The following is an 18,673-nucleotide window of genomic DNA, read 5'->3' as shown; positions in this document are numbered from 1 at the left end:
GGAGTGAAAGAAAAATGAAGGTAAACAATATAGAATTTTTGAAACTCCCTTAACATTGTCCATATTTTACAAACACTACCTAATTACACCAGTATTCTGTTTTCTCAACATACTTGTAACATATTTTTTAGATTGGATTAGTTTTATTATTATTAACAGTAAGAAAATTATTTTACATTGTGAACATACATTGTTTCAACAGTCAAAATCCAGCTGTGGGCTCTAATTTTGGAATGTCTGTACAACATCCTGTGTGCCTCCAAAAGTAAAATCTGGATCTTAATGCGCATGTGCCAGTTTGCAACAGTCGTTCTTATTCTATGTTTTTCCCTGGCTTCTATTGTCTTCAGATACATCATGAAAAAAAGAAAAGAACACACGAGTGTATCAGAATAACGAATATAACACAAAGCTTCATATTTATTTCCAACACGCTCAATGTGGTCATTTTTTTTGTAACAATAAAATGTTATGATTCGTACTTGTATATTTGTCAGGGTTTTTTTTCCAAGTAAATTCAAAAGTTAAACTTATTGAAATGTATTCCATGTATACATTTAAACATTTTCTTCCTCTGTTTTTAATTTCACTCACGCGCGGCGGGGGGCGCTTCACTTCCGCTTCCTCTTCCACAGAGCCACCCAGAACTGATTCAGATCAAGACTGAAGATGGTCACATCATATCACAAAATGTCCTTTCTAACCTATTTATAGTAACCCTTGTGATTGAGCCTGCTCCATCCCCCTGGTCAGACCATCATGAACAGGCTGTGTGTGTCTGCTGTCCGCGTAGAGTGCTCACAAAGTGCGCAGATGGTTTTATCCGGGTAGGTAACGCTAGCCGTGCACAGCTGCTTTCCGTGGCTCGACCTGCCTGCATCATTCAAGGGACGGTGCTCCTTTAACCCAGCAAAGGTAAATAAGTAAGCCTCTATATGATATCTGGTGACCCAATCAATGTGTCATCGGAGTGCCCTGTTCAGCTGATGGGTAGGTTGTTTACTAGCATCATGCTAATCTGCACCGTTATTAAAGTCAAAAGAACAGAGTCATCCTTCAGTGCATTTAATATTATGGGTTTTGTTACAGTTTTCCCAGACAGTCTGGATAAATGTGGGCTGCGATTTTGGCGTTCTAAAGTTCATCCGCCCATTCCAACCTATATGTATCGATTATCAACCTAATCGATACATATGTTCACTCATTTTTTTCCATATATTTACTTATTTATCCAACAATTAATCGCCGACTTTTTTATCCACTCATCCATCTAAGTATCCCTTTTTTATTTAATCATTCATCTGTACATTTATTTGTCATCCATTGTTTCATCATTTACAACAATGGATGACATTGTTTTAATGACTATTTACATATTTATCCATCTATCCGTCCAGCCATTTGTGTATCTTTGCATCCAAACATTTATGTCCATCCTTTTAATGAGCTTTCCACCCCTTGATGATGTCATTTCTCCATATGTTTATCCATCTTTGCAGCCAAACATTTATGTCCATTTATTCATCCATCTGTCCAGCAGTCTGCTGTTTTTGCCGATTTCTTATCAAAAGGCTGATATTTATTGCAAACTATTGTATTTAAACTTGACATATGAACAGAGAACAGGCAGAGAAAATAAAGTCAACATAAGTAAGGAATTTGACATAAATTAATGCATGAATGCTGATATTAACCCTTTACCTCTGAGAAATAATTTGAGTCGGTCATATGTGTGGACAAATAAATACTTCAAGTCAGATATATCTGGATATTCACTAACCAGGTGCAGCCCTTTGCAAACATTGCCTTTCTTCCTTTGTCCAGATCTTTTTTCTTATCAATAACATTAGCAATAATCTGTTTGCAAAATGTTATGAGGAATATTACATAATCAAACAGGTTTATTGAATTAAAGAAACACTGACAAATATTTGTTTTCCTCTCCCCACATTCAGCACCATGAATCTCTTCCGTCTGATATGTCGCCATAAGACAGCTCTGGTCATTGGTACCGTATGCAGTTTTGCCGTTGTCCTTGTCTTTTTGGCCAAATGTACATCGGAAACTCTGAAGCAGGGTCACCTGGATCCCCCGGGCTTTGCTCCCCACACCAAGTCTTTGCAGTTCCGTCCAGACCACCAGAATCCCGTGTCCTCTTCAAAAGACTTGTCAGCATTTCTCGTGGTCCTCATCACTACAGGACCCAAGTACACAGAACGCAGAAGCATTATCCGCAGCACATGGCTTGCCAAACGTGACTCTGATGTTCTGGCCATGTTCGTGGTTGGAATTCAGGGCCTTTCCAGCGAAGACCTTCAAAATCTGAACACGGAGCAAGGACGGCACAAAGACTTGCTCTTACTGCCTGATCTTCGGGATTCTTATGAGAACCTGACACTAAAGCTGCTGCACATGTACTCCTGGCTGGACCAGAACGTGGACTTTAAGTTTGTCTTCAAAGCGGACGACGACACATTTGCTCGCTTGGACCTCCTTAAAGAGGAGCTGAAGGGGAAGGAGCCAAGCAAGTTGTACTGGGGTTTCTTTTCAGGGAGAGGCCGGGTGAAATCAGCTGGGAAGTGGCGCGAAAGTTCTTGGGACCTCTGTGATTATTACCTGCCCTACGCCCTGGGCGGGGGTTACATTCTCTCATCAGACCTGGTACGCTACGTGCATCTTAACGCGGGCTACCTCAAGACATGGCAGAGCGAGGACGTGTCACTGGGCGCCTGGCTGGCACCGGTGGATGTTCGGCGGACGCACGACCCGCGCTTCGACACGGAGTACAAGTCGCGAGGTTGCAACAACAAATACCTGGTGACGCACAAGCAGAGTTTGGAGGACATGTTGGAGAAACACCAGACTCTGCAGCGAGACGGGAGGCTCTGCAAAGAGGAGGTCAAGCTGCGGTTGTCCTACGTTTACGACTGGAGTGTCCCACCCTCGCAGTGCTGCCAAAGAAAAGATGGGATCCCATAGTTTCTGTCCTTAATAATAATATATATTTTAATACAAAGTGAGGAATGTTCACGTTTTCCATCGGATCGCAATCTGCGTGGACGCTTTTAGAATTGTGCAGCTGGTACTAGAACGTCAGAAGACAAATGATACTCCAATTGAAAACTTCATTCTAAATTGTAAAAAAAAACAAAAAAAATTTCTCACATTTGTGAAAACACAAAGTGGATCCAGTGTATAACTGATAGCACCAATTGTTTGTGTTTCCTCCTTCACATGCACTGTTACCTATAAACCGGCGCTGTCTCACCAGCTCTTAGCTGGACAAGAGGAAAGAACAGCTTTAATCAAGGGCTGGCTCTTGGAGACTTTAAACTGTCTGATTAAGGATTAATTAAAAACATTGAGCTTCAGCGTTATTTAAAAGTCAAGTAAGCAATAGAATAAAACAAGCTCCCCGTCTCTAGACTTTCTGTTCTTCATTTTATAGAAAGCCATATTTGGGATTAATTATACGCTTTGCAGCACCATCTGTAATCATGTAATAACCACCTTATAAAGGTGCCACCTGCATATTATTTAGTGTCGCTGCATACTTCTGAATGACTTATGAATGTCAACAGATGTTCAATAGGAACCACTTGGTGTTCAAAAAGTGTAGTGCCGCGAGGTGTTAGTTAAACACCTGGTGTTGCTTATCAAACTTCTATTGGTGTAGAATTAGTAACGCTGCTCTTAGATTTTTTTTATTTTTTTTTTTATTCTGAGTTTTGTTTATTAAGTTTATTTAGTGGGTAGTAGTCACTAAATAACTGGTGACTACTGGTTAACTGGAGCCAGGTGGGGCTCTTAACATTTTCTAGTGGAACTGCAAATTGATTATTAATGCCAAAACTGCTTTCTATAACAACACATCATGTAGCTGAGATGCTGCATAGAGCTGTGCATACAGACACACGAGCGGAGTTGTAAGAAAAAACATTTAATTGCAATATCATTGCAGTCTTCAGTAATAATGCAATTTCATGTTTTCCTGATAATCCACAGCACAGTACTGTCCTATTTTGTAGATTTACTAAGAAGCGCCATGGTGGAAAATGTTCTCTCTCATTTAAACTGGGTGGGCTCGAAAACCAATGCTGATATTCACTATAGTTTGGAAGTATTTAAGCATCTTCAGATCCCTCAAGATGTTTAGTCAGAGCTTCAACAGATATGGTTTCTGTGCGGTTTTTGTGGATGTGTTAGGGAAAAAAAAAACTTTCAACCAAGCCGAAGGTTGGTTTGAAACTCTCACTATAGTCTAGGCTTGGTTCTAAAGTCTGTCGATTTAGTCTTGGCATAATGTGGTGTTAAGACACTCGTACACGAATTCCCTCCGATTTGTTTTTAGAAACAGACGGGTTTTTAAACCGAGCTGTTACCTTTTTCTGTGTCGTCTCGTACGTTTTCAACCTCGAGTTGTTCGACATAAGTATTTTCCCAGTTTAACTTCTCACTTCCTGAATCAAAGGCCAGTGTCAGTCCTGTTGCTTTTTGAGTCGTTTGCTGCTTGAACCTCGCTGTGATCTCCAGTTTACAACCTCAGTAACTTAAATCCGTACGTGCTTCATCTGCTGAAACCTCTTCGTGGGCAATATTTAAAGTGTCGTCGTACGTGGAAACCTGGACATTACTCTGCCACATTGTTTATTTACCTTCTTTTTATATTCTGTGAAAGTTATTTTTTGTGATTTATTTATTTATTATTAACTTATTCTGTAGCAAACGCAGCACTACAGTTTGGACTTGAGTGCAGTGGGTGTTACTTCGGAACATGTTGGACTGAATGAACAGAAATAATGGATGAGAAATTTTCTTTTTTAAAAAAAAAAAAAAACAACTTGTTTATGAACAATGCTACACAAGGTTTTTGTTTTAATGGTCCAAAAGAAAATGTTTGACTATATCTTATTGAAAAGGCCTTCCTCCTCCTTATAGTAAAGCTAATGTGAGAATGATATTACAAACACTAGCGGTACGAGAGTTTTTTTTTGTACTGTCGGGGTCTTTGTATTTATTGTGCTAATCGTGAATGTTAGTTAGCAGCACACCTGGCACTTTTTTTTTTTCCTAATTATTTTTAAGTTCCTGTAATGTTTCTATTGTTATAATTGTCGTCTCAGATGTGACTCTTCACCATAAACTCTCCTTTTTAATGTCTGTAACGTCTTAACACTTTGGGAAGTTTATGAAGCAGATTTGGTCGATGGGCTGTAACGTCGTCTGGCGACCGGATTTGTTGGTTTGGTTTTCAGTTTGGAAAATCGTTTTATACGTTTCATCCTCAGAAATGTCAGAAAAAAGAAGCAAAAAAGATCAACGTTCAAGCTTATTTTTCATGGCTCAAGTTATGTTTTTGTGAATGTTGCAGTTCCCCTGTCCTCTGCGTTTGTCACTTCTTACATTTCTCCGATTGCTTTCACATGTCTAAATGTTTTATTAAAAAAAATCTCAAATGTATTCTTGTCATTTCAAATTTACTTTGGTAATTTTGCAAAAAGTTCATTCTTAGCCAGGTGCAGTCCTGTGGACCAAAGTCTCTGCCCTTTAATAGATTTTATTTTGCCATAATTAGAAGTTACAGATGATGAGCGTCATTTGATTATTAGACCGAGTAAATATACATTTCATTTTTAAATGATTTAATTTAATTAGCAGGGAAAAAAAATATCCAAACTAGCCAACACTTTCGTTGAAAAGCAGCTTAAAAGTGCTAATAAGTCTTTTACGTCACCCTGGAGAAATATGTGCCGAGTTTTTTTTACAGAATTCTTGTAATTTAACATTTGAAGGTTTTCATGTATGAAAGGCGTATTTATGGTATTAACCGCAGCACAGCAATTGGATTTTGTTGCATCTTCTTTTTAGTCAGCAGTATTTTTCTGCTTGGCACTCCCACATGGATCCCATTTAGTTTTGAATCATAAACACTGACCTTAACCGAGGCAGATGAGGCCTATCAATGTTGTTTTGGGTTCTTTGTGACTTCCTGGATGAGTCATCTTTGACCACTCCCCCAGCCACTCCTGGGAAGGTTTGCCGCTGTTCCATATATTCCCTGTTTGTTGCTTTTAAAGATAACTCAGCAGTCTGTCACTCTGCTCCTGTTTATATCCTGTCACCCTCCTCTTCTGGCTCAGCAAGGTTTTTGGTGCTTCCTAGTTGCGCTGTTGCAATGAGACAGCGCTAAGTGGTGATGGGAAGCTTGGCTTTTTTCAGAGAGCCGACTCCTATTGCTGCCAAATGGCTTCTAATTTATTATATGTAGCAGTGAATTTTTGATTTAGCTTCACAAATCTGGACGTTTTAATAAATGTTAATAAATCTTGTAGCAGTTAGCGTTGTTATGAGAAGCCTAACACTTTCCCAAATTTTTACATTTTGTTCCGTTATGAAAACAAACATTCTTACTTTTGTGTAATAGTTTATTGAAACTTTTACATTAATTTAACACTAAAACAAACGAACAAAACAATGCTGAGAAATCTACCAAACAGAACCAAACTCAGCAACCAAACGTTGTTCCCAATGCAGGTTGGCGTTTAAAAAATAAAATAAAATCAACAGCCTCAGCTTAGATGGACCGATGCAGTTTCTCCTTTTTTCACTTGTCATCTTTCCTCTCCTTCAAAGGAGACGAGCAGTAATTCACTATAGCAGCAATACCGCTTTGAACAAATGAACAACATGAAAATTGATAAAAATAAATGAATAAAAGCAACAAAGACTTGAGAAATGATCTCATGTTTAAATGCTACATCCGTTCTCCCTCAAGGACAATTTACTCTGGCCAGCAGTGTGAATAAGTCTGTTAATCTAACAATTATGTGAAACAGTCATGCAGACTTTGAGGATTTCCTGGTTTCAGCCATCTCCTCCCCATTAATCTTCCTCAAGAAAACAAAACCTGTCATGGCCATATGACAGGTTAAGTTGCCTTTGGAAAGTCAGACCTTTCTGATTATTTTTTTTAGGGGTTTTCATCAAACAATGTTCTAACAGCACGTTTTATTTTATCAGCCGACGAGTTGTAATTCTTTATTACACTTCCTAGTGTCACATTCAATTCATCCTACTTTATTTGTTTCTTTGTCTCAAACCCGGCCAAAATCTGTTGTCTTTGCAAGCCTTAATTTCCCCCCATCAAATATAGAAAAATTAACCCGCAAAGCATTTGTGCTTAGGGCACCACAATGCATACTTCCTGTTGTCAGACAGGTTCTGTCTGTTCACAATCAGGCCTGGCAGAGTAACTCAACTCAAACACAACAGTTTCCTTGTATAGTAAAAGAGCTGAGTTGCTCCTTTGAGTGAATAATGACACAGTCACGACTACAATTTGCAGCCTTCAGGAAACTTTTCCTAGTACTTGTAAAGATTCATATTAACTTGATCACCGCTTTGGCAATAACTGGTTGGATGTATGCGATTCTCGGTTGAAATATGTTGTTTCAATTAAATAATGATGCTCCTTTTAGATGATGGAAACAAACCACTCTGTCATAGTTAGAATGTTTATTTCCCTATTAGCATTAGGAAGAATGTGGCACGTGCTTCAGGGATTGTCTCACGCGAACAAACTCTGGTACATTTTTCAGGTCTTCCCTCCACTTCTTCTCCTCCAACTCAGACTGCAAAACAGAAAACATTTTTGTGTGTGTGTGTGTTTTTTTTAAGATTTCACAATCCCAGAGAAAATGAATTACCGAACAGTTGCTATTTCCCCCCCACGTCCCCTCAGTGTGCTTACATGTTGTATTCTCTGATGTCTCCTGCGCAGTTTCACCTCTAAGTCGGAGCGAGGTTGGAGAGACAGTTCCATTTTCTTGAGCTGCTCTCTGTTTTTGCTTTCGAGCACACGTTGCAGCTCTGGCTTTTTTCGCGGCAGCATACCCCTGGAGATGCAACAGATTATTACCAGAGGGCTTGGTTTCTGGAATGAGTCACAAATGCTGCAGAGCATGTAACACATAAATCAGTGTGGGCACAATGTACACTACACTCCTTAATTATAGTAACTCAGGTTGAAGATGAGGAAAAAACTTGAAATAAATGACTCTTATGGAGACTTGTTGACTCCTAACCTATATATGGCAGGTTTTGACATGACCCATATAGGCTTCTGCCCAGGGCGGCAGTGGTAAGGGGGAGGGAGGAACACCTGTACCATTTCAAAAATAGAACATATTTTTCTGTTAGTTGTTCTTCGAACAAGTTTGCGACTGCTTTCATACATGTGCAATCCAAGGGGAGTTGGTGTCCTTCTTTATTACCGCCTGCTTGCTATTAAAAATAGGAAGATAGAGGGGGTTTTGCTGTTGATCGCACAAATTCCCCAAATGGGGCGAATGCATGTTGTTTCGTGGCTTCTTTTCTTTTAGGTAGATTGGCTGGACAACTTCCTCAACCAGGTCATTACTTCAAAAACTAGAACAGCTTCTATGGCTGGTTGTGTCAAGGAAGCAGCCATAAGGAGGAGGAAGAAGAGGTGTAGCATGTGGTTTAAGGGAAGGGCAGTCTGAAAACCCCATCTGATTTTTATGCTGAGAAAACAACTTGTTATCTGGTTATCCATCCATCCATCCATCCATTTTCTTCCGCTTATCCGGGGTCGGGTCGCGGGGGCAGCAGCTTCAGAAGGGAGGCCCAGACTTCCCTCTCCCCAGCCACTTCTTCCAGCTCCTCCGGGGGAACCCCAAGGCGTTCCCAGGCCAGCCGAGAGACGTAATCCCTCCAGCGTGTCCTGGGTCTTCCCCGAGGCCTCCTCCCGGTGGGACGTGCCCGGAACACCTCACCAGGGAGGCGTCCAGGAGGCATCCTGACCAGATGCCCGAGCCACCTCAACTGGCTCCTATCAACGTGGAGGAGCAGCGGCTCCACTCTGAGTCCCTCCCGGATGACCGAGCTTATCACCCTATCTCTAAGGGAGAGCCCAGCCACCCTGCGGAGGAAACCCATTTCGGCCGCTTGTACCCGTGATCTCGTTCTTTCGGTCATGACCCAAAGCTCATGACCATAGATGAGGGTGGGAACGTAGATCGACCGGTAAATCGAGAGCTTCGCTTTTTGGCTCAGCTCTCTCTTCACCACGACGGACCAGTACAGCGCCCGCTTCACAGTAGACGCTGCCCCAATCCGCCTGTCGATCTCCCGTTCCCTTCTTCCCTCATTCGTGAACAAGATCCCCAGATACTTAAACTCCTCCACTTGAGGCAAGACGACCCCCCTGACCCGGAGAAGGCACTCTACCCTTTTCCGGCTCAAGACCATGGCCTCGGATTTGGAGGCACTGAGCCTCATCCCGGCCGCTTCACACTCGGCTGCGAACCGCTCCAGTGAGAGCTGCAGATCACGTTCCGATGAAGCCAACAGGACCACATCATCCGCAAAAAGCAGAGATGCGATCCTAAGGCCCCCAAAACGGATCCCCTCAACACCTCGGCTGCGCCTAGAAATTCTGTCCATTAAAGTAATGAACAGAATCGGTGACAAAGGGCAGGTTATCTGGTTAGAAAACAACAAATTCTCAAAGTATTTTTTTGTAAAGGCCATTAGATTTAGGAGTTGGGGATTGAGGGGCAAATAAGTTATGAATCAGACAAGAACTGAGAGTGGTGGGTCGGGGCCTGAGAACAACACCTCCAGTCAGAAGTTGACCATTTTGTCACAATAAATTTGTAGCTACAGGCATTGAAAATCAACTGTGAAAATAAAGTTCTATGATACTGATCACCTTAAAGTGTCATAGAACAAAAAAATATATTTTCTTTGAATTCATTTGCCAAAAATGATTAAAAGTGAATTACTAGGAATGCCAAACATTGTGACAGCAATCTTTTTTTTTTTCAAAAACAAACAAAAATAATAATATAGAATAATAGGTGCATTTTTTTTGTTGCATTTTTTAAATGGAAGGTTATGTAACTGCAACAAAATATTATTTAATCTTTAGACATCTTTACCATTTTTTTCCAAAAAAATGTAGACGGTGATATAAGTGCTCAAGTGTTAGAAATCCACACTATTCGAGATTGAACCATAAAGCAAGTGGACAGTTTTTTTCGGCATAGGCAGTAGTTGTTCATTTTAGAAAAGAAAACCACCTGTTTTAGGGATAATCACGGATGTTCAGATGAGTGTTGGACCTTTGAGTCGACCTATACCACCTGGACACAGTGCTTATCTATGTCCACAGCTCCAAGACAGCTGGACAGGGAAAGCCTAAGAGGATTCAGCGACTCAAACAAGGGGACAGATAAAATACAGGACTATCACTGCAACTTGATTTACGACAACAACTTGATTTACAATATAGAGACAATACAGAATGCGCCTCCTTCTGAAATGACCTAGTTGAAAAGGCACATCAAATCTCCTAAAACACTGAACCTGTGTTTAATACCACCAAAACAGAAAAACAAAGACTCCAGGGAGTCATTGGAGGTCTAAATATCATCTGTTCCCATGTTTGCAGCTCCCTTGTGTATGTTTTTTGTGATAATGCTGAAATGACCTGGTTGTTGTCAGACAGAAAGCTGTTTCCTTACCGTCTGTGGCAGAATAGGAGCTCCTGATGAAGAGCTCTCCGTTGGACAGTGGCCAGGATAGGATTTATCAGCTTTTGTGGTTTGATGAGGTCATCTTCCTCCTGTTGTTGATTTTCAATCACCTGGTGAGGCGGGCTGATCCAACACTGCGCTCTGTCTGATACGGTTAAATGCAACGTCAGTGTGCATCAGTGTCTGTGCTGCACCAGAGCTAACTCTCGGCAAGACAGAAAATGTGCGCCATAAGTCATGTGGTTTATGTTATAATGTTGAATTGCAAATATGAAAAAGCTGAGGTTTTTTTTTCAGTTTACAGATCAAATGTAAACAAGGAATCTTACGTACTTGTTTTGGTACTGAGACCATTTTTTTGTGCTACCTAAAAAAAAAACAATAACAAAAAGGTCAGTTTAGAAACTGTTAGGCTCAAATAATACAAAATCCACAAAGACAATCATTCCCTCAATCAAGCATGTAAACCATTGAAGTAGGTATATGTTTTAAATAAAATAGGTAATTAAATTTCTGTTGGATCATAACAACACAGGAAAAAGACAAATAACTAAGTATGGTTCTTGTAAACACTACAGAAATCCAATTTTTATTAAGTTTATCAACAATTGTTGGTCTGTTCAGCAGTTTAGAAACAGTTTGTATTATTTTTATTAATCTCATCCATGTCAGAACAATAAAATATGAATTAAAACCCTTTATTCTAAAATTTGCATTATGCAAATAGGCAAAGAAAAATTGCTGTGATTTTGAAATTATTTTTTTACAATAAAATTGGATATAAAAAACTTCAGCATAGAGTTGGCTGACTAAATAAATGGTTTTATATTATTTTATTTTTTTTGTTAATCAACAATTTAATAGATTTTTGTTGTTCAAGATTTTTTTTAAAAAGTATAGTAAAAAAAAAAAAGAATTATAGGATGATCATTTAATACTACATCTCTGCACAGTAACACAAATGTCATAGAAATTTGAACCCAGAAACATCCATTAGGACAGCTTAACATTGTTTTCCTTTTTACATTTTTATTTCTGAAGGAAATCTTTTTGCTTCCTAATTTTATCATCAAATAGCATTGCGTTAATCATAATGAGACAATCTTACCTGCATGTTTTGGTAGAGACGCATCGCTTTGGATAAGGTACTCTGCAGAAACAGATGATGCAGGAGAAGCTTTCTCTGCTGTTTGCACACTGTGAGCTGCAGTAGCTGTGAGGTGGATCGGAGCAGCTGTGCCACTCTGTCAAATCTTGTTAAGTGTCTTATGACCCTTTGTTCTTACCCCTATTATCATTAGAGGACAAACTTCTGTTGTTTTTGCGCTGCAGCAGAAGCACCGTACGCACAGATTAGGATAATGAAACAAGATGTCGGGGATAACACCAAAGTCTTTACACAAATGAGCATCTGCTTTGTAGACATATTTATTAAAGGCTCACACTGTCACACTAAACTTTACCATGTTGTTAAATTGCACTTTTCTCTTTACGGCACTAAGATAAAACCTTATAAATAACACATTAATGAAAAAGAAAGCTCATTGAACCTTAAAGATACATTTTAAGGCTACAAATAGACCTACCTGTAGCAAAACATTACTTACAAAAAACAAAAATTATGCTTTAATGTAAAAAAACAACAACGAATACATAGAGATCTGATGTGTATACAGTACAATGCAATGGCAATCAGCAAAATAAATGAACTAACAAAGATACAAATAAATAAAATAAAATCTGTTTACTGGCATAAATAAATGAATGATTAAATAAATAAATCTGACATTTGTACAATATCATAAAACTCTATAAAAGTAATAAATAAAATCCTGTGTATGATGTGTATTGTACACACTGATGTAAATGAAAATATACAAATAATAAAGTCTTTAATGAATTGGATACAGTACCATGCGCTGGTAAATATATGAACTTACAAAAACAAGATAAATTTTCACATAAAATGTGTTGTCCCTTAATTAAAAATCGTATTTTTTGTTGATTGTTTATTAATCCCTTATTTGAAAATTACATTTATAGTACACCAAAATAAATTATTTCTTCGTCTATCAGACAACTACGGAGTTGTTGAGTATATTTGATGAAGAAGGGAGGATACCCAACCAAAAGCATCATATTACAGAAGCTGTCTCTATTGGCATGAGAAAGAAAAAAAATCCAAATCGATTGAAATAAAACGAAATAAGATCAGACTTGACAATTATTTCCATTATTAATGCTAATAATTAACATTAGTTGTGTCCACGAATTAAACAAGCCGTGACTACGATTTCTTTTTCTCCAATGTCACCAGACGGGACGGGCTCCGTATAATGCTTTTCATTACAAACCTGTGGATTTCAATGGGGTCTTACCAATAATCTCCAGTAGGTGGCAGTAATATCAGTTGGACAACAACAAACGTACAACATAAAGGAAGAGTGTTGGGCAGGGAAACGGAAATGTCAAACGAGTAAGCAGGATGCGACACAGAATACCTTCTCTTTAAACTGTAGGATGGTTTGTTAATTATTAAGAAGAAAAAGTCATATAATATTGCCAGAAACCAAACTGCAGCTATGACGAATGGTAAGTGAATTGCTTTATCCGACAGGTTAACGTGAGGAGAATAGTTTTAAGTTGGCTTAGTTGTGAAGAGCAGAGCTAGTGGAGGCTAGCTGGGCTGTAGACGTGGCCCCTGGTGCTGCTTTCTGTCATGTCATGAAAACCGAAATAAAGCCACCATTCATTTTGATACGGACTGATCTGATTGTTTTTGAAGCGTTATAAATGGACTGTCAAGCTCTTTGTGTTTACTATAAAATTACTATTAGAGTTGTTGGGCTACAAAGTTGTTTGCTAACTAGCATTGGTCGGTGAGGCTAACACTAAACAAATCAGGATGTCCAGGTGAACCTTAGTTGTGAAGTGTGTATTGTTCTTGTCGGTAGTGGACAGATGTAGACTTAACCTTAAAATGTTGACATTGCTGGAACTGACCAAAGCTGACTAGTAGAAGATTAATTGAAAGAGCTTTTGCTACTTTTACTTTTCAGCAATGTTTAGCCAAGCCTAGCCTGTTTGGGGAAGAATTAACACTTGAATTTAAACATTTACATGGAAAGGGAACATTTAGACAAGCAGCCTGCTCACATTTCCAGATGTATCTCAATAAATTATACTATCAAGAAGCTACAGTTATTTCTGTAATTAATTTAAAAAGCGAAAACCAAATATGATGGGTTGTATTTGCTTATGATATTACATAATTTTAAAAAACTGGATTTTTAGTGAATGAAATAACCTGCGTAATCATGGTAAACACCGCTGACGTGATGGTTGTCGAGTTAAAATCAATATTTTAAGAGTCACCACACTGAGACTTGTCCAGGACGGGAGCTGCAAAATCACGTCTTTAGCGACTCCTGAAGCAGAGATATCAGAGCCAGGTTACCTGGGTTAAGGAGAAAATAAACAACCACTGTTAAAATTGTTCATATGGAAATAAATCTTACATTCTATTCGGAGATCAAGATGCCAGAGTCTGAAAGGAGGAGCGAGGAGACACAAAGTTGATGTTGTAGTAATGGTGAAAAAAAATTAGCCACGGTGTTAGTTTTACAGAAGGTCTCCTATTTATTTTATTAAATTAATGGCCCAGTTTACAGCTGAGTAATGGTTTATAATGTTGTTTGTCCTCTTGTGCAGTCTACTCCTTTGACGGCATCCTTGTGTTTGGGCTGCTGTTCATCTGCACTTGTGCGTACCTCAAAAAGGTGCCTCGTCTCAACAGCTGGTTGCTGTCAGAGAAGAAAGGAGTGTGGGGCGTCTTCTACAAAGGTAAACAAAGAGGAAAATACCCCAACAAAATAATAATTCAACATATTAAAAAATTAAAATCATCATAGTTTTTTAGATACTGTCAGAGAGTTTTGCTGTGCAGAAATAATGCTATATTTTGCCATAAATGGGGGGAAATGTTTGTGCCATTCATGCCCAGCTTTGTCGTTGTAGAGCTTAACAAACAATACAATTGGGAACACTTTTTAAAACTCCTAATATATGTGTCATTGTCACTGAGTAACTTTATTTTTTATTCTGCATTTAACTTACTAGATTTTCCAAAACATTTGACGGAGCTAGTAAATGGTGAGATAAGCACTCGTTTATCCAGTTTATACCAACAAATTACCAAAATGCCGACATTTCCTGACTAAGATATCTGGGGTTTGTTCGGGTGGGTGCCTATCTCTTTATAGTGGTCATTGGGTGAAAGGTCATCAATTCATGGTGTATGAAAATATTAAACAATTTGTTTTATCGCTCTGACATTAAAGTTGAACTAAAATGTTTCTGTTTCTTGAGACACTTTGTTGCTAATTTGGAGGCGTACCATCCAGGATAGTTGCCCATTTGGAAGACCCAATTTGTGCCCGAGCTTTAAGACATTGTCTTATGTCTGTAATGTCGGTTTACTTAGTTAGTGTAATGCTCTTTCTCCATGATGTCATGTATTTTGTGAAGAACACCAGTGACTCCTGCAGTAAATGCACAACTTGATGCTGCCACCGCTGTACTTCACAGTGGGATGGCGTTCTCAGGCTTCTCTGTTTTTCCCTTAAATGTATCAATTTCGTTTATAGTCAAACACACTTCAATTTACATTTTTCAATTTTTTTGTTTCATCAGATCACAGGACATGTCTTCAGAAATCAGAGTCCTTGTCTCTAAATCCATTTACAGAAAGTAAAAAAATAAAAAATAAATAACTTTAATGCATTACTTCATCCCATTTTGGTACATGACTCATTTAATTGCAAATGAAACTCTTACCTGATTGATTGAGCTTCTTCACAGGGTCTTCAGCTATTACTCTGGGATTCATACACTTAACACCAAACCACATTCATCTCTTGTTCCTATCTGGTATGAAGGATGGACATTCCCGATGTGTTTGCAAAAATAATTGTTTCAAACAGAACAGAGTGACACTTTAGGGAATCTTGTACGCAAGATATCTGACATCTGTTTCAGTTTCAGTTGATGTCACCTAAGGAAGCAGAGTGTTCAGGTGTTGCCCTAAAATACATCTTTCCTGTGCTGTATTTGTGCATTACTGACCTGTAATCTTCTTCATTCTCAGCTGCAATAATTGGGACAAGGCTTCACATCGCCGTGGCGATTTCCTGCTTGATCATGGCCTTTTACGTCATCTTCCTGAAATGATAGTCACCCTGGGCTGGGCAGACTGAATGGCTGCTGGCTGAGGACGGACTCATCTCTGTGGTCCTGTGTTAATCCTCGCCATGGGGGCCGCCTCGAAGTGACGGACTAAACCCCCGCTGGGCTTCTGGACCCTTGTAAATATCAAACCAGTGCTGCCCCCTTCTGGAGACCAGGCGTATAACTCTTCCCTGAATATGTATGCACTACAGACATGGAGGATGTTGTGAATCTACAGATCCTACAATTGAGAGAGCCTCCTGGTTCACTTGATTTCATTCTGTCGTTGGGTTGTATTGTTATTTGTCTTAATTAAGACACTCACATGATTATTATTAATGTTGTACTTTAAAACAGCAGATTGAAGGGTGAAATGTTCATACACTTTACCTGTGTACAATTTAAAATTTGCCACACTGTACATATTAAAAAAATAATAATAGAAATCCAATGATTAATTCCACCTGCTCCCAGTTATACTGTTGTTTATGTATTGCTTTTCCTAGCACCGGTGGAGGGAAAGATATAGCTAATATATAAATATGTCCTTGTCTACACTATTTTTTTAAAAGAATTGCTTTTAATCTTGTACATTTTCTTACTAGCGCCTCTTATGTTTGACATCTAGACATGTTTCAGGTTTGAAGGACACTTTTTGTACAAGTTTGTTCCATTTGTTTGATCGTCACTGCAGACGTTTTTTGTTACAATCAAAAACGTCATTGTGCTTTACTGGAATTATAGTAAAGTACTGAAAACAAAGTAGTTCATATTTGTGAAGCAGAAGGAAAATGATGCATGCTTTTGAAATAAAATGAAAAAATAAAAAATGTGGTGAGCATTTGAATTCAGACCCCCTAAGTCGACACTGCTAGAACTGTTAGTGCTGCACACTGTTTCACTTTTTTTTGGTTTGTTTTTTACCAGTTTGCAATTCACATTTTTGTTAAACTGCTTAAATTCAATTAAGGGTGTGTTTTGATCTGGACTTAACGGTTCTGGTTGAAGGTGAACCTCCGGTTCAGTTAAAAATCTTCAAAATTACTTTAGTACCTTTTTGTTTCTAGGACTGATTTCTATATAGAACAATCTTATGAACGGAACCTTACTAGTTCCTTCTACCTGCTGGAGAACAAAATTCCCACAGCATGATGCTGCCACCACCATGGTTCCATGTGATTCAGGATGATGTGCATTGTTCGTTTTGTCACAAATTACATTTTACATCTTGTTATAAACTGCTCCACAACTTTATCCCCAACCTGTCTGTTGTGTTCCTTGGTCTTCATGAAGCCTTTTCTTCTAAAAACAAAAATGTTCTTTAGCAAACCTCTGAGGCCTCCACTGAACAGATCAGGTGTAATGAGTCTTTTGGTTCTTTTAGATCTCTTAGCATGTTTTAAAATGTTATGACTGGAATTAAATCACCCTTGAGCACGTGAGATTCGTTTTAGTGAAAGGAGATATTGAAGCTAACGTTTCTTTATCTTGGCAATTGGTTGCTAGAGTATGTTGATCTGACACATACTCATAATACATGCTTATTATAACTTATAATAAGCATGTATTAATGTGATGAAAGGGGTTGAGATCAGTCTAGATCTATCACAAATCTACCAAATTTGCAGATCGCCACAGAAGAGCTCCAAATGAAAATGAAACTAATGCTAAATTAGCTACATTTAATTTAAAAACAATGCCAAACTGGTTTTGTGATCATGCCAATTTATTAATTTGCTGTTGATCAGACTTCATTATTTCTATAATTAAAATGCATTGTTTTGAAGTTCAATGACGTTTTGATTAAAAAAAAAAAAAAAAAGATGTAAACAGTCTCTGCTTCTGGTGTTTGAAAAACACATTGCATTCCTCAAGTGTTAGTAGTACCCACGAAGCATAGCTCAACATACACGCGTCTGCATGTTTCAGATTGTTAACTTGTTTCAAAATATCTCACAGCCATTGTGGTCAGTGTTTTTCTCAAAACAATACATTGTTTTGTTGCTTTCATTTTCACCCCCAAACCCTCATGCATGTTGCAGAAACTCCCTGCAGAATTTCCCATCTCAACTGTTTTACCCCCCTCAAGCATATAGTGGTGGGTTCTGCGTGCTGCTACTGGTTTTAAGTTGACTTCCAGTCAGTTCAACTTAGAGTATTTTTGATTTATATAATTTACCTTTTGAATTTCATCTAGCGTATTTATGAGAGTGCTCCACAAAAATAGTGTGCATGCAAAAGCTAGTAAGTCGTCCCTTCACTTTCTTTTCTTCAGAACAGTTTTTTATGAATGAAGTTATTGAACAATCATGTTCATTATAGGCTTTTTAGTGGCAAAAGCAGTTATGAACTGAAGCATCACCATCAGGCTTGTACTGCAAAATGTATTAACCTCAAAGGATAGAGATGAACTACAAGTGAGCTCTTTCTAAATAAGATAAAGACCAAAAGCTATTAATGTACTTCCTGTCCAAATACAAGAGCCTCCAAATCCAATGTCTACCGTGCATAGAAAACTAAACAATCTCCAGTATATGCATGTCTATGTACTGGTATTTAAAATCTTTGACATTTACTGCCACATCATCTTCTTTAATGAATATGGTATGACAAATTTCGAAAATGCCAATGAAATGTGTTTTTTATAAAATCTACTTCCTTGAGCACGTCGGTTGACAAAATGCACAGTTTTGTGCTTTATACCCATTCATCTTTTGGTAAATACGTCTGTCTCTATACGCAATGGAGTTAGCAAATAGCAGATATTAAAATGTTGTCTTACAGTCGTTTAAAACACGGACATAGATCGAAGCATCGTTCAAGCATTAAACTAGTCCAGTTCAGTTTAAGACCATGATCAAATTGATAATCAAGCAAAACTTGAAAAC

General features: G+C 38.4%; 3 protein-coding genes across 3 annotated transcripts; 2 read left to right on the top strand and 1 right to left on the bottom strand.

Moving 5' to 3' along the window:
- The first annotated feature begins 607 nt into the window (after positions 1-607).
- b3galt6 (UDP-Gal:betaGal beta 1,3-galactosyltransferase polypeptide 6) lies at positions 608-5,460 on the top strand. Its single transcript, XM_008409313.2, has 2 exons — positions 608-915; positions 1,956-5,460. Exon 2 carries the CDS (start codon positions 1,960-1,962, stop codon positions 2,977-2,979), a length of 1,020 nt encoding a protein of 339 aa, XP_008407535.1. The 5' UTR covers positions 608-915; positions 1,956-1,959; the 3' UTR covers positions 2,980-5,460.
- Positions 5,461-7,500: 2,040 nt separating this feature from the next.
- Positions 7,501-11,706, bottom strand: LOC103464911 (protein FAM107B). Its single transcript, XM_008409312.2, has 5 exons — positions 11,668-11,706; positions 10,893-10,926; positions 10,548-10,704; positions 7,751-7,895; positions 7,501-7,631 (listed from the first exon to the last, which is right to left on the bottom strand). The coding sequence occupies exons 1-5, from the start codon at positions 11,689-11,691 to the stop codon at positions 7,533-7,535; spliced, it is 459 nt and encodes a 152-aa protein (XP_008407534.1). The 5' UTR covers positions 11,692-11,706; the 3' UTR covers positions 7,501-7,532.
- Positions 11,707-12,993: 1,287 nt separating this feature from the next.
- tmem167b (transmembrane protein 167B) lies at positions 12,994-17,039 on the top strand. Its single transcript, XM_008409311.3, has 3 exons — positions 12,994-13,151; positions 14,271-14,402; positions 15,706-17,039. Exons 1-3 carry the CDS (start codon positions 13,142-13,144, stop codon positions 15,786-15,788), a joined length of 225 nt encoding a protein of 74 aa, XP_008407533.1. The 5' UTR covers positions 12,994-13,141; the 3' UTR covers positions 15,789-17,039.
- Positions 17,040-18,673: the final 1,634 nt, after the last annotated feature.

Source organism: Poecilia reticulata, chromosome 5 (assembly GCF_904066995.2).
Source record: "Poecilia reticulata chromosome 5, P_reticulata-male-v2, whole genome shotgun sequence".
NCBI classification, from domain to species: Eukaryota; Metazoa; Chordata; class Actinopteri; order Cyprinodontiformes; family Poeciliidae; genus Poecilia; species Poecilia reticulata.
The sequence above is the reverse complement of the archived record's forward strand: the minus strand, read 5'-3'. Positions and strand labels throughout refer to the sequence as shown.